At 30.0% G+C, this 20,158-nt stretch overlaps 2 protein-coding genes across 3 annotated transcripts; one reads left to right on the top strand and one right to left on the bottom strand.

The window, feature by feature from the left end:
• Positions 1-11,684: 11,684 nt before the first annotated feature.
• Positions 11,685-17,649, top strand: LOC101262335 (uncharacterized). Of its 2 annotated transcripts, none has more exons than XM_004245571.5 (9): positions 11,685-12,242; positions 12,656-12,856; positions 12,952-13,074; positions 13,177-13,214; positions 13,331-13,439; positions 13,726-15,993; positions 16,240-16,395; positions 16,654-16,718; positions 17,156-17,649. In XM_004245571.5, exons 1-9 carry the CDS (start codon positions 12,165-12,167, stop codon positions 17,358-17,360), a joined length of 3,243 nt encoding a protein of 1,080 aa, XP_004245619.1. In that variant the 5' UTR covers positions 11,685-12,164; the 3' UTR covers positions 17,361-17,649. The 2 variants fall into 2 exon arrangements, with proteins under 2 accessions (XP_004245619.1, XP_010325416.1); XM_010327114.4 differs by having other exon boundaries at positions 11,701-12,242; positions 12,665-12,856.
• Positions 17,650-18,027: 378 nt separating this feature from the next.
• Positions 18,028-19,223, bottom strand: LOC101262643 (protein LURP-one-related 11-like). The gene is made up of 3 exons (XM_004245572.5): positions 18,868-19,223; positions 18,548-18,778; positions 18,028-18,422 (listed from the first exon to the last, which is right to left on the bottom strand). Exons 1-3 carry the CDS (start codon positions 19,138-19,140, stop codon positions 18,288-18,290), a joined length of 639 nt encoding a protein of 212 aa, XP_004245620.3. The 5' UTR covers positions 19,141-19,223; the 3' UTR covers positions 18,028-18,287.
• Between the last annotated feature and the right edge of the window lie 935 nt (positions 19,224-20,158).

Genomic DNA, 20,158 nt, shown 5'->3' with positions numbered 1-20,158 from the left:
TACGAAACACACCCTTTAAGTCTAATAGACGAAAAAAATGAAAAATACACCGACAATTTTATTTTTTATTTTTTTTAAGAAAATGATGAAATCACACTTTGTTTGAGCATGTTCTCTTACAAAGAAAAATCTCGAGAACCAACAAAGTACACTGCGCACCTAGGAATATTTGATACCAACAAAATTCAAAAAATTGTTGCTGCTGGTTTATTACAAAACATTGGTTTCCCAAGCCCATGGAATATTTAATTTTCACTTTGTATAAATTGTACCTTCTATACTTTATTCTATAATCTCAAGAATATAATTACATTTCGTTTTTTGAGTGAACATTTTTGCTTCTCAATTTCAAAAAAAAAATAAAAAATGGATGTGTATATTCCCGAAGAATATGTTATTCAACGAAGACTCGAGAAAAAAACTGCTTCTGCTTCTACTACTGAAAAAAGTAACAAGGGGTTTCGTTCCGATAAAAAAGAAAGAAAAATAGGTGGAGGGAAATCATCACAATCCTCTAAAAGTGGCTATATTTGCAAAACAAATTCTGTTTCTTTTGGGGATAATAATGTAGTTTTCACATACTTTTCTGCTTAATCTTTATTTAATTAGTGTATAATTATTACTTAGTGAGTTTTTAGAGACAGAATTGAGGGTAGTAGCTATGTCAAATTTAATGTATAGAAGTAATTAGTGTATAATCATTACTTTCTTTAGTATTTTGTCATGACTTCTTCACTTTCGTTATTTTCTCTTCTCATTTTTTTCAAACAACTTTTATTTTCTGCACCGAATGTCTATATGACGCTAGCCTAACAATCGAGATTCTCTAAATTAGAGATAGAAATAGATTAACTGAATTTATTACTTTCAACTCGAAGTTATGTGTATATCACACTCATTTTGAAACTCATTTGACTCCAAATATTACTTGTTTAAGATTACAAGTTCAAATTCCAGATTAGGCTAAAATGTAAAGTTTCAGTTTGAATTGGGTTCAATTCTTAATATTAGTAGTTTGGCAAAATTGAGCCCTTCAATCAAATGGCTAATACTTGGGCCTAAACAAGACAAGTAAGGCAGCCCATATTAGGGATTAAATCATTTTTCAAATGTCACATATCACATATCATAATGCCTTAGATCATTAGCACCGATCAAAGTTGTAATGGAATCATAAGTATTCCTTCATTTTTAATCAGAGGTCTCGTGTTTAACAGTCACTCTGGATACGGATAGGGACTGCTATACCTCTGATACGAAACTTCTCAGCACATATCAAAATTTAATCGAGCAATCGGCATATATATATATATATATATGCATAAAACTTTTTTTGGTGTATCAATATGCATCGTGATGGATAGTTGGGATCCCTATTCTTAATTAGAAATCTCAGATTTAATCTCTTAATAATGAAATAAATTTAACTAGAACTGATGATTTAGATATAAACCCTTCAATACACGATATTAAATTTATTCGTCAACATGAATACCGGTGGGAAGTCAATTATTATTTATTTGTTATGTATTGTATGTTTGCATCTATCTTTACATATTTATACTTTTTCAGCTTGTGTTAAAGAACACAAGACATTATAGGAGAGAGGAACCATATTTTCATCATTCATGGGGACAACAAATTTTGAGGCAAAAGCATGTCATGTGTTTGTGAATCTCATGCTGTCTTCTTGAAAATCACTAGAACCCCCCCCCCCTCCCCCCACTCCACCTCATATAGTATGTGATACTGTGTCTCTTTTGTCTTTGGGTGGGGCGGGGTGAGGATATCGATAGAGCTAAAGGCGTAATTTATTTATATTTTTTTTATTTAAAAATTAAATTATATGTATAAAATATGAGTGTAATTATTTTTTATTTATGCATAACAAATGTTGAATATTTTTACTAAAAATTTTGAGTTCGTCATTATGGAATAGAGGTGGGTGAGTGGTGGTGGAGATATTGGTGGAGCTAAGGGCGTAAAAGGTTCATTTCACAGTTTTTTTAATTAAAAAATTCATATTATAATATATGTAAAATTAAGTATAATTATTTTTATATTAAAAAATTTTAACTTCGTCGCCGTGGAATAGAGGGTGGGAGGGGGTGGAGATATCAGTAGAGCTAATGGCGTAAAGTATTTATTCACACTTTTTTTTCGTTAAATATTTATATTATATATATAATTACTTTTTATTTATATACTATAAATAATAAATTTTAAAAATATTTTTTAGTGAAAATTCTAAATTCGTCGCGATCGAACGAAGGATGGTGGGGGTGGGGTTTGAAGGTAGGGAACCATCACATGAGCACCTTTGTGGTGTCTCCTTTGGATGCACATCTTATAATGATTAATTCTGCACCTTCTATTCCTGTTTTTTCTAAAGAGATTAAAAAAAAAAAGTCTTTTATTATCTTTTTCTTCTTAAATTTATCTCTTTTTCTTTTGATGATTTTTTTTTAAACTTTTGTGTAATATAATTATCTTATTCTTTGATCTTTTTTTCTTCTTTTTTCACTTTAGGGTAACCTCCTCTACAAGTAAATGAAAATGAAAGCTTTTAATGACATGTGATCATGTGATTAAAAAAAAAAAAGAGAAAAAAAGATAAAAACATCATTATTATATATTTAAAAAATAAATAATAATCATCCCCCTCGTGACCAAAAGTGAAACATCTATTGACTAATTAGTAATTAGCCTTTTAATTTGTCCAGCGTGAAAATTTTCAATTTTTAATTCTAATAATAAACATAATTATTTTGAGGTCATCATTTAAAATATGACAAGATTGACTCAAAAATAAAATCGTAACCCTAATTGTTACTTTAAAATTCTATTTTTAACAACCTAATTATTGTTCTAATTCTCTCTTGTGATTGTTATATAAACACTTTTCAATTTATTTAATTGACATGTGATTAGATCTTCAAAAGGTCCAAGACCAAAAAAAGATCATCAAAGCTTAATTATTATATACAAATTGCAATTGCTTTTATAACTTCAACAAAGATTTGTCATGTGAAATAGTTCTCATCACATGACATAAAGCAACAAAATGAACATTTAATTTAATAATCCAGAGGTATATATTATGATTTGTAAATTATGAAACTAATATCTCTTTGATTTTCTGTTCTTTTTATATATATTTATATATAATGACAAGGCAATCTTTTCATTTTTATGATATGATGATTCAAAAACATCATTTGTCCTTGTAATAATAAAGATATATTTTGTAAATTTTATAAAATAGAGTTACAAGAAGAATAGAATATACGCAGATTTTATATAAAAGAATTAGAATACGAGATAATTTTTTATCAAAAAACCAAATGGATATGTCGGTGGAGGTACATATAACTCATATGATAACTTTTTAAATTTATTGAAACATGAGATCTAATTCATTATATATATCCTGAATTACTACTATGTTACTTTATAATATGCCTCTCTTTTTTTTTATTTGATTTTTCAGTGACGCTCGTGATAAAGGGTAAATTGATAAGAATAAGTTAAAAATAATGATTTAGAGGATTGGAGTCTGAAAAATAAAGGGTGAACTAATAAGAACAAGTCAAACATAACGATTTACAGGATTTGAGCCTGAAAAATGATAAATATGATATTTGCATGAGCGTGTTCAACATTAGAAGGAAAAAATGTAAAAATAAATTTTATAAGAACAAATTCACATAGTACAAACTTTGATGATGATATAGCCTCAAAAAAAAAAAAATTGTTAAGGTCTATTAGATTAAAACCAGCTATACATATCATGAATTTTGATGGTAATTAAATTGTTAAAGTACTTACTACTATTGTTACTAGGAATTATTTAGGTTAGCAGAAGTCAATGTAGATCAAAATACTAGTTAATTATTTGTTAGGTAAGTATAACATAATGATAGACTAATAATTACTACCTAAAAATGCACCTAATCTTTTAGCAAAAAATAGAAAAATAAAAATTTAGTTTGATTAGCAAGTGGATAAAAAGAAGCTCTCACAAGAAAGTTGAAGAGGACCATCTTAAAAAGACCATCAATCATATTTGTTCACAAGTATGTACTCATCTCCAAACTTTTTTGCATTCATATTAAGTTATCTTAATGACACAAAAATTAATTCTTGAAAGACTAATTTGACTTAATTTAGATGTTGACAATCCTTTACATCAATTAATTTATTTACCAAATATTAGGGTTACTATCACTATAAAAAAAATATAAAATCAACGACTGTTAAATTTTCATAGTTAAACTAAAGAAATCTCATGCTTATTACATTTAGTTACGAATTAGTGGAAAAATAAACTATATGAAAATTCAATTAGCTAGGAGCTACTTAGCGATGAATTAGCTAAGAATTACTGATAAATTTCATAGCTAATTCCATACTTGCCAGTTATATATCATCAAATTAGTGAAAAATATTGAAAATTATAGATAGTAAGAAAGAATTATTTCTACCAAAAAGGTATCCATAATCAAAATTCAAGAAGTTTGTTTACCCACACACAATGTACAAAAAGAAAACTTAAAAAAGGTAAAATTACCCTCTTGAATTTTTCATTATTCCATATATATACATATGGTGGGCTAATATGCCAAAGATATTTATTTAATGATTATGTACAAAATAAATGCCAGCTCCACTCTTATTTGTCACTCAACAATCAAAGGGTCACAAGTCACACTACCATGAAGTACTCTTTTTAGAATTTAATTTCGATATATTAATGTGTAAAAATATATTTACACAATCAGATTATTTATTAGATGTATATAGAATGAATTTCTTTATAAACAATAATAATTAATTGATAGTCCGATGAAAATGATATCTAACTTAATATAAACATGTTCAAACTTACTACCTAACGCCTGATGAAGTAAATTTATTATTTACATTATCGATGTATATAAATTAAATTCTCATTTTATATCCAAAAGTGTCTCAATACCTGTCCTCGAGTACATTTCTAATACTTAAATGACATATACATAATACTCTTTCTTACTCATTACAAAATATCTCGATAAAATTTTCTGAAAAATCACTCAAAATCATATCATCAAATATTCATGAATATAATACCCATGGTGAACTAGTAATATTAATAAAGTGGTGGCCATACCATGTGTTAGCTTGGGTCATTGGTACTTTTATACCCCACCCACCAAGGCATTATGGGAGGTTAAAGATGAGCCTTACAAGACAATCTTTAAATGGCACAAAATTTTTGGTCCCATTTTTTAAAGTGAATTGCAGTTGGGAAAGGGTAGTTATTGGTACTCACTTAGTTTCTCTGAGAAAAGAATATATAGTAAAATTTCTATAATATGGATGTATAATTAAAGAAAAATAGAAGGAAAAATGGTGTATTAAGTGAGAATCGGTGCTTATTCCTTTGATATATAATATTAAATCAATTCTAAAAAAAATGTGCGAGTTTATGTGCATCATAAACTAGGCTATAAATTCGTCCTTGAATAGGTCATGATCGAGAACTTAATTATGAATATGAATAGATTTGTATAGGTTTTTAACTACTATGCTGTTTCAATTTCTATGATACACTTTAATATGATACACATCATAAGGAATGACGAGATGTTTCTAGCCATAAATTATTTCATTTAGAATAAATCAGAAGTTTGACATTTATTCCTAGATGATGAAACGTATCATTCTTTTTTGAAAAAAAAGATAAACAATATCCTCAAATTATCATAAATATTACGTAGATATTGTAATAATATTATATTGAATTGAAATAGATCATTCGAATTACGTATACAATTATAATAAGAGTTCATCGTTCTAATACCGACAAATCCTTCCAAAGGAAGAAGTAGAAATAAAAAAGGGAGAATGGAGCTCATTAATCTCAGTAACTAAGAAATAAGAGACAAGTTGATATCATTGTCCTAATAAATTAATTTACTCTTCTATATATATGTATGAACCTTTTTTTGGGTCTCAAATGTAATTATCATACGGGTCCTTCATATTAGTTATATTCATAACAGACACTCTTCCTTATACTCGTGGGACATTGGTGCTCATGACGTCTAAAAGTTAGAGCATATATGTCCTTCACTTTAACGGAAGACTAAATAGGGATACGTGAAACAATCTTATCATCGATTCAATATTTAATAAATGTCAAATCTGTGAATAAGATTATGACACCTGTATATTCGTTAATATAAAGGATATATATGCTTTATTTTTTAGATGGCAGAAGTATTAATGTCCCAAAAGTATAAAATATGTTATTTGCATACTATTCAGTATTTATGATAATTCAGAAATATTTTTATTCTTTCCCCCCTTCTTTTTATGACAAGCTTAATAAGAAATTGCATCACATATGTGTTCGAACAAAAAAAATTCAACTTTGTAGGATTGTATTATATTTATTATTGTTATTGTAAATGCTAATATAAAGAGCATATATTTAATATTCTAGCTAAAAACAGTAGGTATATATGTCATTAGTTGCGAATTATGATCATAAATCGACATTAATATAAAATTCTACGTACGCCACTATAGAACGGATCCTCTATGCTTTCGACAAAAGTAACTAAGGGAATATACACAAAATAGTAACACCAAATGGATACAATTCAATTTGAGAAATACCACACATATTTGGTAGACCAAATATACCATATGGTATATAGTATATATATTAAGAAGGGAGTGATTAGTTATATTTTTATGATATAGTATGACTTGATATAAAAACGTCACTTCTCTCACGCTCAATTCATGAACCCTCTTTAAAGCCAAGAAAAGTGGCTATTTTTTATTTTATTTTTGGTTATTTCCCTTCTATGGAAGTATTAATAATTTTCATATTACACGTATGTCTTCAAAGTCCTTATCAACATCCTCCTATCACTATCCTTCCTCAAATTTTTTTTCCATATCGATACCTGATATCTATATTAAAATTCAATTAATAGTAGCATATAAAAAATTTGATACGAACAATATTGATCTATTCATGACTACGCTTGGATATGAATTTTGGTTTCGAGTAATGTGGTTTCTAATGCCTAATTACTTCATGTTCAGAATGATATTGATATTTACTTTGCATTATTTTCAAGTGGTATTGACATGTTGAATAAATATCATCATCTAGAGAACGACGTTACGTAAGTATATAGTTAGTAAATTTTCTTGAAAATAATGAGGTTGAAATATGCATACAAAAAATGTCTAATCATAGTAAGAGTGTTAATAGATTAAGACATTTAACAGAGAGAAATAAAATTTATTTTAGACAAAAAGTCTTATAAATATTCATTTATCCTAAGATATATAAAAGAGAGCATGATCGATCAACTTAAAGAAACCTTCTAACACGGGAGAATAAAGTTTCATTAGGCCTCTAGTAAAAAGAGTTCACAAAGCTTAAAAGCGATGATACTGATTATAAAAATTTTATATTGTACGTGTTAATAATAAATAAAGTAGCAAGACCATAAAAAACATAATGATGTTTATTTTTTGGGATTGAACATAAATATTATTGGTACTTCACCATTCCTAAAACGTAACTTAAAGTGACCCCAACATATTATATAATCCAACAGCTTACCTTTCTAACAACTCTTTTTATTCTTATATTTAAATTAAATTAAATTAAAATAAGCTTTGAATAAATATATGTATTTTCATGAACCTAACGTATGTAGCTTGTCCATTTCCGTTATACATGTCTTCCCTAACAAATAGTATACCAACACAATAATTTCATCGAACATTCTATCGTTAAAATAATATTTATTCAATATTTTTGTATAATGTATGAATCGTAAAAGCAATCATTGATATTTATATTATAATAGATAATATATATTTCAAACCCTCGAGATATACATTTCTTTCCTAAATCCTGAATAATCACAGAATGTTTTGTTCACTAAACTATCATTTTTAAAATTAAATTAATAGTTCATCAATTTCTACCAAACATTTCTTTCTTTCAAAGAATCTAATAAATACTCTATTCTATTAATTAATTACAATATAAATTTAGTATCACCTACCCAAAAGCTAGAATATTTTTTACTTCAACAATTATGACTCAATGATTTAGAGTACCATTAAATTAATAGTGTTCAATATTGTTGATAAATATTGGATAATGTTTATGAACTTTTAATTATTCTCCTAGCAATCAAGTAGGTCTTCGTACTTGCAATACAACTGTCAACAAAAAAATCAACATTAAATTTAGAGAAATTTTATTGAAAAATTATTAATTCGATGATATTATGTGAAAGTTAACTTTTGTGTGTATGATATATGCTAATATATTTGAAAATGGAAGACTTCTTTGAGTATTGTTAACTTCCAAGTTGGTATAACTAATTATTAGGTATCAAAATAATACGAATAATAGCTGTAAAAAATTAGATATATGTATGTATTTGTAATTTGTTATATCTTTAAAATAATGTAAACAAAACGTAGTCTAGATCTACTTAGTGATTCGTTGGTCTTGGTTGAATTACCAAGGTCAACCAATATGAATCGTAGTGGATGGTTCGGAAATATTTCATTTTTAATTAGAAGTCTCGAATTTAAATTTTTTAAAATGATAAAAATATCGTTGAGAGTATTGTGCTAGAAACAAATCCTGTAATGCGTGAATATGAAAATATAAATGTTATCGTTCTTTACGCAATTATAAATTGACTTACCTATGCCACGTGCTATGTCAATTTCTATTATTATTTCATGATTTAATTACTAAATAATTATACTTCACTGCGTTTACTTTTTTTTTTAAATTATTCCTTTTTAAATATAATCCACACATTTTGAGACTGCTACTATTACGATATTTGGGCTTCTTAACCAAGATCAGCAGTATATATCTAGGATATAACAATTCCTTAATTATTATATATTAAATATTTATTCACTATTATTATTATTATAATAATAATAATAATTAATGTGAGGGACATGGTATGGTGAAACATAAATGATAACGGTGCCAAAAGAAAATTGCAGAAGAAAATATTTTTTTCGTTCAAATTACAAATTTGTAAAGGGGACAATAAATTGGGTCATTATTGAGTTGATTTTTGCTTACAGTATATTATATCACCCAAATTGGGTCATAAAATAATTTAGCAAAAGGGGATTTATTTATTAGTTAAAAGGTCGTTTTCTTAAAATTAATTAATCAGTAATTTAATTTCACTTAACACGTAACGGTAATAGGGTCTTTAGGTTTTTTTGTTTTACAGCTTCTTCGTCTTCAAGCCACCGTTGGTATATTATTAGAAAATGACCATTTTACCCTCCCGTTTAAATATTATCCCATCAATTTCAAACTTATTTTTGTTATTTTTTGAAATTTCACTCAATTTTTACTTAACTTATTTCTGCTCTTTTAATTCCAGACTCATAATTATATTATCATTGTTATTGAATACGTATTTATATGATATACATCATTATTAAATACTTAATAAGATAAAATATATATATATATTATTAAATAAAGTTAGAGACATCTCCAAATTCCAAACTTGAATATATGTAATAAATTCGATAAAAGTGGGTAGCTTTTAATTGTATGATTTAAAATTTATTAGTATAATTAAGTGACCCCTCAATGTGAGGAAATGGGACATTTGAGCTTTTAATATGTGTATATATATATATATATATATCCATTTTTATGTATTTTTTTGGCCCTTTTAATTGTGAGGGAATAATGATATGACATCAAGATTTATGAGTCAAAAAAAGTGTAGTTTCTATAAGAAAAAATAATAGTATTATTAATGGACCATTCACCTATAAGTAAGGGCCACCTAATTTTTCATTTACTTCGACAATGATTTTGCATTTTCCTTAAAAAATTGAAAAGGGAATTTTTTTTTGAATATATGTAGGTAATGTTATCTCTTTTTATTTTTAATCTTATCTTAAATTTATTTTGATTATTATACTATTATTATTGATATAGTTCATTTATTTTGTTATATGACTTCTTCATAATTGTATCTTTTATTTTGGTGATTTTAATGTACTTTGCTTTGAGCAGAGAATTTATTAACAATGATATTTCTATCTTAAAAAAAATAATAAAAATACACAAAAGTATAAATCATCTTTTCAGACTTTATGTATAATATTATAATTATTATTTTACATATCTCAAATAAATTATAATTCAAACCACAAAGTTTATGCTTTGATTATACAACATAACTTATTATCTCAAATCACTACACATTTAAATCTTAATTGCCGCTAAATATGTATTTTTAGCGATACTGATTCTAGTGACAACTCTAAAAATTTTAGCGATACTGATTCTAGTGACACTTAACTAATGCCGATAAAGACTTTCGCATTCTTTGCTAATACTAATATTTATTATTATTAAAAGTTATTTTTGTCGTAGTGAATCTAATATTTTTGAACTATTGGTGTGCTTGTTCTTTGTCAAAATAATTTTTGATTTGTACCAAAAGGAAAATTTCAAGGAATAGAGAATTAAGAAAGTTCACATATATACAAGTGATTTTTTATTTTTCTTGAAATAGTAACTATGATCTATATATTAGACGATAATTGTGATTTAATGAAAATTGAATATTGCCAAAAGAAAGAATTGTTGAATAGATTGATGATGTAACAATAAATGTACTTTTTTAAAGATCCAAATATAGATTTTTCTTAAAAAATATTTTTGCATTAGAATCCTATGCCTAGGAACAATTTACCTTTGTAAAACGAAACATCAAAACACGATTTTTAGTCTCGTTTTTGCCTAGTTTGATTGATATTTAAAATTTTATTTTTCTTAATTTCGATTTAAACATGATTAAAGTAAGATGATTAGTGGAAGTATTTGAATAAGAAAAATAACACAAATTGATTTTGATGAAATTTTTTATTAGAATTATGGTTTTTACCCAAAAGCAGAAAGTGATAAAAGCATTTTTCTTTTTGATTGACATATTCAATTAACCATTAAGCAAGACTATTCCTATAAATAATTTGAAGGTCATTAAATACCATTCAAGATTTAATATGATGATGATAATAATAACACATCTAATAATTACTTTTATGGAAAAGGGAGAATGTTTTATTAACCTAAAGACAAAATTAATATAAGAGATTTTTTTTATATAATTAATATAAGAGTGATTTCATTCATCTCAATTTGTTTAATTTTTATTTTGATAAAAATTTAAGAAATAAAAATAAACTTATTCATATAGTCTTAAATGCTCATGTTCAGTCTATTAAAAAGTCCTTTAATTTATGATTTTTTATATGTTATTTGAAAAATTATATGAGAATTTTTTAAAAAACTGATTAAAAAGTAAATAAATTAAAAAGGAGGGATAATAATTTTACAATTAATTTATATATCACAAAATTAATTTAATAATTTTCCTAGAAGATTTCACCTAATATCTGATCAGTCAGATTCTTGAAACAAGACAAAGAAGCTTCCCTTTCCAATAATAATTTTTTTTTCTTTCTCTTTCCCCAATTGTTGAAAACAAAATGAAAACAATAAAGCCAAATATTTAGCCAAAGTATAATAATAATAATAATAATAATAATAATAGAAATATAATATATAATAATATATATAAATTGTCACTATTTGTTATCTTTTTCAAAGGGAACTGTTATATATGTATATACACAAGATACAGAGAGAGAAAGAAAAAGAGGAAGAGTGAGAGAAAGAGCCACTGTATGTGTGTGAAAAATTGGAAGAAAACCCACTTCAGATCTACTGATCTCTGTCATCTTAGCACATTCTTGATGATTTTCACAAGCATTTCATGTAAAAACCTCTGAAAATTTCAACAATGGCTCCATTATAACTCTGTTTCAGCTCACATTTTCATTCACAGTGTTAACTCAGTGCCACGCGTCTCCTTCTCTGTTTTCTTCCTCTAGAATACTTTTTTCAGCTCTACACTGCAAAACTCAATCTGGGTGTTTTTAAATTTGGGAGTTTGATTGGTTTTTCAGCTGTATGGTCATTTTCCGGCAGTGTTCGCCGGAGCTCCGGCGAGAATTTGAGGTGGGTTTTTTGGGAAAATGTGTTAATTGAGGGTTAAAAGTGGAAAAAAATGTTCAAGTCTTCGAGATGGAGGAGCGAGAAGAACAAGATCAAAGCTGTATTCAAGTTGCAATTTCATGCAACTCAGGTATTGTTATGTTTTTGGGAGCTAAATTTAGTTAAAGATTCGATTTTTATTTACTCCCTTTTCTTGAAAATTAGTGTTGAATGCATTGGAAATGACAATGTGAAATTTAGTGTTAGTTGCACCTTTTTTCTTGATTCATGAATGATACAATCTTATTTGTTTCTGTATGGTTGATTTTGTTAAAATGAAGTTTTAGTACTTACATTGTGAAGATCTTTGATTTAGACATCATATAATTTTGCATTTTCTTGTCAATGGAGCTGTTTTCTGCTTCCATTTTCCTATTCTAAGTTGTTTTTTCAATGGATTTGAATGTTGAGGTTTGGGGGGTTTTGGGGTGGGGTGGGGGTGTAAATTGGGTGGTTGAAGGATTGACTGTTAGGCATTGAAGTGTAATGGGGGATGTTTGTTAGGTGTCACAGGTAAAAGGAGATGCATTAATGGTATCTGTGGTCCCTGCCGATGTTGGAAAGCCAACGGTAAGATCAGAGAAGGCCACGGTTCGTGACGGGAGCTGCTATTGGGAAAATGGAGTTCTCGAAACTGTGAAATTTGTTCGAGAGCCAAAGACAGGGAAGATTCATGAGAGGATCTATAACTTTGTTGTGGGAACTGTAAGCAACATTTCTAGTTTATGGTTTTGTTATGTGAGCTACGCTGTGTGATAATTAAGCGAGTTATATGAGTTCTTTGGATGTATATTCTGTAGGGTTCTTCAAAAACTGGATTAGTTGGTGAAGCTTCGATTGATTTTTCGAGTTATGCAGATGCAACTAAGGTGTCCTTAGTGTCTCTTCCTCTCAAAAATTCAAAATCTGAAGCTGTTTTGCATGTAAGTCTTTTAACCCTCTTTTAGAGAATGTTTTAGGATTGGTATTCTGTAAATTCTTTTCGATGGTAAAACTGGTTTCCGACTGCTATTCTTAAATTATAGGTTTCAATACAAAGGATTCAAGATTCTGCTGATCAAAGGTGCTATCCGATTTCCATAAGAGTTTCATGATTTTCGTGTGTGTGTGTTTAGTTCTTGATTGCAAGTTGAATCTAATGACTAAACAAAAGTTTCCATTTTTGTGGTGTTTTTACAGTGTTGTTGAAGAAACCGAAAATGCAAAAGTTAATTCTCTGGATAGAAGCTTGAGGTCACAATTAAGCAATAGTGATTTTGAAGCAATAGTTGAAGACAATTCTATCGAGGTAAATACATAAAGACCTTAAAGATCAGTCTCTGATTTGGTCATATTTTGGAAGCATTTTGACTCTGTCCTTGACCGATAAATTTTGGGATCAGCTTCTCAAAGATTGCTATTGCACTTGGTTCTCGTGTGTGTGCGTGCACGCACACACGAACAGACACACACACACACACAAAAGAAATCGTGTATATGCTGCATATTCAATCATTCAATCAACTGTGCTTGTTCTTGGTTTTCCGATTCTTCACTGATAAGATTATGTCATTACTTGATCCTTTGTATGACAGAAACCTGCATCTCAAAATGCTGGAAAGAAAGATAACTGCCGGACATCAAGCGAATCTGATATTACCCTGTCCAGCTCCGGGAGCAGCTCAGGGCTTGATATACCTTGTGAAGTTTCATTGAAGAACAACAGGGGCCATCACGAGCAGATAAACTTCCCGTCCTCTCTGAATCATGCATTGGTTCCCTTCAAGCAAAATAGCAATGTCTCAACAACAGTTCATGAAGAAAGTCCGGATGTACAATGGGAGTGGATGGGAGGTTCTGCTTTTGAAGCAAGTACAGATGCTTCTGCAGGCACTCCGAAAGAAGCCCTTCTTCTAACATTAACATCACAAGAGGACTCAGATGTTGTTGAAAAGCTCAAAACAGATCTCATCGCTATGGCTAGGCAGGCAGACATGACAGATTTGGAACTACAGACTCTTCGGAAACAGATAGTCAGGGAGAGCAAAAGGGGAATGGACCTATCAAAAGAGGTAACTAGCTTGAAAGAGGAACGAGATGCTCTCAAGGAAGAATGCGATAAATATAAAGCCTCGCAGAGACGGATGGATGATACAAGGTCCAAAGACAAGTTGATTTACGACAATGGAGATATTCAAGCTCTTGTAGATGAGCTTAGGCAAGAGTTGAATTATCAGAAGGACCTTAATGCCAATCTTCAGATACAACTTCAGAAGACACAAGAATCAAATTCTGAACTAATTCTTGCTGTCCGTGATCTAGATGAGATGTTGGAACAGAAAAACAAAGAAATTACTAGCCTGCCGAACAAATCAACGACCTCTGATGATGCAGAAAAGTTTCCAGATGTTATCTCCAACTCCAAAAATGAAATGTCCGATGAAGATGACGAAGAGCAAAAAGCACTTGAGCTGCTTGTGAGAGAGCATACTGATGCCAAGGACACACATGTGCTAGAACAAAAAATCATGGATCTACATGGAGAAATTGAGATCTGCAGAAGAGATCGAGATGAGTTAGAGATGCAGATGGAGCAACTTGCGCTTGACTACGAGATACTGAAGCAAGAAAACCATGACATGTCGTACAAACTGGAGCAAAGTGAGCTACAGGAACAACTGAAGATGCAGTATGAATGTTCTTCTTCATATGCCACTGTAGGTCAACTGGAAGCCCAGATTGACAGCTTGGAGAATGAGCTGAAGAAGCAATCTGAAGAACTCTCCGACTCTTTAGTCACCATTAGTGAACTTGAAGTTCAAGTGAGAAACTTGGAGGAGGAACTGGAAAAGCAAGCCCAAGAATTTGAAGCTGATCTAAGTCTGCTGACTCGTGATAAAGTTGAACAGGAGCAGAGAGCGATACGAGCTGAAGAAGCCCTGAGGAAGACAAGATGGCAAAATGCTAGCACAGCAGAGCGGCTCCAGGAGGAATTTAAACGGCTCACTGTCCAAATGGCATCAACTTTTGAGGCTAATGAAAAATTGGCTAGCAAAGCAATGAATGAAGCTAACGAATTCCGCTTAAAGAAAATGCATCTTGAAAATATGCTCCGGAAATCATCTGAGGAGCTTCAGTCAACCAAAGACCATCATGAAGCAAGGATTTTTGAGCTTTCCAGTCAGGTGAGTAAAATGTCAGCTCAAATAGAAAAGTTGCAGACAGAAGTTGAAGAAAAATCTATGCAAATACAGAGACAAGAAGAGCTTGCCAAAGAAAATCACCTGTACTTGTCGCAGAAAATTATAATCCTCGAAGCCGAGATTGAAAATCTTCTAACAGACAAGAAAATATCTTCTGATCATGAAGAACAGAAGAACAGCCTGATGGCTGAGTTAGATAAAATGAGGACATCAATTAAAGACATGGAATTGCTTGTAGAACAAGGCCACAATGAAAGAAGTGAACTGGAGACTAAGCTTGCATCAGTGAGAAAAGATGCCGATGAGTCTCTTAAGGAATTAAACAAGATGAAGTCTCTTAAGGATGAGAAGGAGGCATTAGCTCGGAAACTGCAATCTGAAGTAGATAACCTTAAAACTAGGTGCAATGAAATGAAAAGGATGTTGTTTGAGGACGAGGTGGAGAAAGAAAAATTAAAAAAGCAGGTATCTCAATTGAAAGGTGATCTAAAGAAGAAAGAGGATGCATTGAATGGTTTAGATAAAAAGCTCAAGGATGCAAATAGTCGAGTAATAGCTACTAATGGAATGAAAACAATATCAAAGAACAACAAAGCCATGCCCGCATCCGCAGGCTCAAGAGAAGTTGCAAGTCTTAAAGAGAAGATAAAGTTGCTTGAGGTACACATTTACTAGCATTTACTCTAGCAGAATGTATCTCTAACTTCAGTAGGGGTTGCTATCTTCATCTTCTATTACATATTTTGTTCTTTTTATTATATACAAAGATTGTCTTTATGATATCACTGGGAAATAAACCGTGTATTGTTAACAAACTTATTGTGTTCCTTCACGCTCGAAACCTTGCATGAATTATTTTTTGAAATAGTAATAGTTAATTTTGTATAAATTTTTAATGATCAACAGGGTCAAATCAAGCGGAAGGAAAATGCACTGGAGAGCTCAACTAATTCATTTTTGGAGAAGGAGAGAGATCTTCAAGACAGAATAGAGGAGTTAGATCAAAGATTAGAAGAACTCAGTCAGAATGCTGAAAGGATCTCTGAACAAGATTCCCGAAAGGTCAGCTTCACGCTATCTAACTCGTTACTTAAGTTACTTTAGTAAATGTCAGCAGCAAGAGAGTTTATTCTTCTCTTGAGAACTTATATATTGGTGCACAAGGAAAATACATTGAGCACACAAGTATTTTTGTATGGTTATAGCTCAAGTACAGAGCAAAATTAACTCATTCAAGTTTGAATGGACAATCAAAATTTTTTAGCACATATTGAACTTTATGAAATAGCATTGAAAGTTTTTGGTTTATATATGATACAGGTAGTTGCAGAAGCTCTTAGTCCAGAAGAAGATGAAAGTCCCAATCAAATGTTGACAAGGAAGAGGTACAAGTTCTGATAATCTTAATTGATCTTTTGGCATAATGCATAAAACACACAGTCAAACTTCACCTCAGCTAGCAGGTAAACACTTCAACTTGGAGAGTTCACATCTAGACAACTCAAGTAAATACCTCAACTCGTCCCTACTGTGTCTCGTGGACATCCTACGCTGACGTGGTACATAAATATTGGAGGTGTCTAGATGATCATTTTGTAAGTTGGAATATTCCAACTGACACTGTGGAGATGAGTAATATGTCTAGATTTGCATACTCAAAGTTGGAGTGCTTACTTATCAGCGAAGGTCAAGTTTGAGTGTATATTTATGTATTATGCCTGATCTTCCTACCGTTTTCTTTCAAATCCTGCTTACTTACCAGAAAAATGAATATGTCCTATCTTTATCGTTTTTCTTATTGGAATTACATTTGTACTTGCAGCATGGAAGCCTCAGCATCTAATACAAGACATCTCGAGGAATTGTCCAGCGAAGTTGAACTATTGAAGGAAAAGAACAATGTAATGGAAGATGAACTGATGGAAATGCAAGAGAGATATTCAGAATTAAGCCTCAAGTTTGCCGAGGTAGAAGGAGAAAGACAGCAGCTAGTAATGAAATTGCGTAACGCGAAAAAGAATCCATAAGACATTTCCAGCCTCCAGGGAGGTAATGAAATCAGGTTCTTTTTCTGCCAGAATATTAAATGTGAATTGTATCAACCAAAAAATAAAATAAAAAAAAATGTATATTGGTGAGGGATTTTTTCCTTTTTTCTCATTTTCCTAAAGATATTTTGTTTCTAGCATATAGTGCTTGACTTTAGCCCTAGATATTATACAAGAATGTAAATTAGTTTACAACATATAGGTTAATATGTCTCACTTACAAGTTGTGTAAGAGTATTTTCACTTGTTAATGTCTTCTGTTTATCAAGAGTTCTTTTCTTTTTTCAGTTTCATATTTCATGCACAGAAATCTTTCATTATTTGGTAAGTTTAGAAGAAAATTTGTACTAGCTATTTGATCATTAAGAAGTTTATTGCGTAGACAGTCTACCCTAATACGAAAATTAGTGGCTTCTTCAACGGAGTGAATCTGTGACCTATAGTCACACAGAGACAACTTGACTTACCAGAATAATGCAAATAAAATAATGTTAGATGCTGCTTAAGCTTACATAAGTAGAGGTATCTGATGTGTACTGGTAGTAGGTAGCAGTCTAGCAAGTATTTGATGAAATTGTCGAGGTGCACATAAATTGGTCTTTCATTAAAAGTGATATAAACAATTAAAAGTGATATAAACAACTCATTCTTCAAGGCACAAACTATAATTAACTTCATTAATTATGAAATGGTTAGGTAGTCTATCACATCAGAGTTGTACACTTCAACTTTAATCACAAGATTTACATCTAAACAACTCATTCCTCAAGGTACAAATTATAATAACTTCTCTTTTCCCTGTTTCCAAGAACTAAGGGAAGATAGTGATTACAATTATTATTCTTCCATTAGAAAAAGGTAACTAGGAAGAAACTTATATTAGTACTACTAATTAACAAGTACTAATCAAATTTTGTGATGGATTAGACCACAAACAGTGACAAGAGCCATAATTAATGATTGATCCACATGAGGTTCCACCATCAATGTCAATACATCATCTCCCAATAATACTCCTGAATTTGCTTGTTTTTGTTTTACCTGAAAATAAACATAAAATTCACTAACACTATTAGTACTCATATACACATGTTATATGTCTTGTTTCGAGATTACGAACAATTACATATATAGTTATCTTTTAGGTGATCTGACAGATTATTTACCTCTGCGACAAGTCGGCCATGTTGGTTCACAATCTTGATAGATTTTGCGGCAAGAATAATGTTATAACAAGTTGCTTCAGAATTACATCCCAATATAACACTATAACAGTTCACATTTTCTCCTCTAAGAACATTATGGATTTTCTTCACTTGAAACCATGGCATTTCTTTACTAGTAATTCCATCATAACTCCATTTATAGCCATCCCAATGTCCAAATACCGGAACTTTCTGCGGAAAAATAATGATAATAATAATACATCAGTATCGTTGAAAATATAATTAAGTAAATAAACAGGTGAAGGGTACTTAGAACTTACCCTATTTCGAATCGAGAAGAGAACTTTGCCATTGCGATCCATAAGATGAACTTCTTTGCTACGTTTACTATTGTAATTGTCAATTCTATAAACAATATTTCCATTTGAGTCATAAACAGTACATCCATTTCCATGGTAGACTAGAGATTTCATCCACAAAGTGAATGTTTCTCTTCTTGGACTCACATAAAAGTTAGATGGAATAATAGAAGAAAAAGATGATGAAGAAGTTGTACTTAGATAATTTGACTTGTTTGGGTGAACTTTAGCCATTGAAATATTAATATGCTTAATTTCGAGGAGTTGGAAATATTTTGAGATGAAAGAGCACAATATATATATATACACACACTTGTGGAGGTAGGTTGTGGCAAAGATAAAAGGCGTTAGTGGACCGACAAAGAAATAAAGGAATCAACAAAGGGAATATGTACTACTAAAGTTCTCCACTTTCTTAGTTACTTCCTTCTGGCTAGTGTTTACTATCAGAGGGGTTGCTCGAATGATAAGAACTTTCGTTTTTAGTTGGAAAATTGTGTATTAAGAACATTTTGGATATATATAATTTTTTGACAAAATATTGTATTTTGAATGGTATTTTAAAATTAACATATATTGATAATTAACCGCTAAATCACATGTTTGCGAATGTTGATCATGTCATCCCAATTTTTAGATTCCTTATTAGAAAAGAATAGAAAGAAGGGAATATATGCAAAAGTCAATTTGTGAAACAGCTAGGTATATATTATTATTTATTTATGAGAATTGACGATTGACATTTATAATAGCATATAGTAATACATTTGTGTTGGTGCTGTTTGTTGTGTTGCACTTAATTTTCTGTGGCAGTTTTCTTTTTTTGCTAACTAACTTAAATTACTAACCGCTAAAAAATTAAAATTATTTATTTTAGATACTTATACTTTTTTCGAAGTGTTAAAAATTCTTAGCATCTTCTAGCTGTAGATTGTGAGGGTAAGTCGATAAGGACATATCAAAGAAAAGAACTACGTAGAATTCTTAATATGAATCGGCTTTAGTACATTATTTTCGCACCTTTCTTAGATATTTTGATAGGTTAGGCTGGATCGATCTAGCATTTTGACGGGTTTTAAAATGGTTAACCATGTGGGCTTTGGTGGATCGGCCCATCATTTTAATTTTTTAATCTGAACATAAATATTTATAACATAATATTAAATATTATATACTATTTAATCAAGTACTCCAATTTTTTTTATAAATAAAAAGAGGGAAGAGGGTTTCCTAATTTTTAAAGGATTGAGAA

Source organism: Solanum lycopersicum, chromosome 8 (genome assembly GCF_036512215.1).
Source record: "Solanum lycopersicum chromosome 8, SLM_r2.1".
Lineage (NCBI taxonomy): Eukaryota > Viridiplantae > Streptophyta > Magnoliopsida > Solanales > Solanaceae > Solanum > Solanum lycopersicum.
Note: the sequence above shows the minus strand (reverse complement) of the source record. Positions and strands in the feature narration are given on the sequence as shown.

Coding starts and splice junctions, on each gene's coding strand:
- LOC101262335 (XM_004245571.5), top strand. CDS start 12,165: ATGTTCAAGTCTTCGAGATGGAGGAGCGAGAAGAACAAGATCAAAGCT. Junction 12,243..12,655: donor TGCAATTTCATGCAACTCAG/GTATTGTTATGT, acceptor GATGTTTGTTAG/GTGTCACAGGTAAAAGGAGA. Junction 12,857..12,951: donor ATAACTTTGTTGTGGGAACT/GTAAGCAACATT, acceptor TATATTCTGTAG/GGTTCTTCAAAAACTGGATT.
- LOC101262643 (XM_004245572.5), bottom strand. CDS start 19,140: ATGGCTAAAGTTCACCCAAACAAGTCAAATTATCTAAGTACAACTTCT. Junction 18,779..18,867: donor TCTTCTCGATTCGAAATAGG/GTAAGTTCTAAG, acceptor ATTTTTCCGCAG/AAAGTTCCGGTATTTGGACA. Junction 18,423..18,547: donor ATGGCCGACTTGTCGCAGAG/GTAAATAATCTG, acceptor GTTTATTTTCAG/GTAAAACAAAAACAAGCAAA.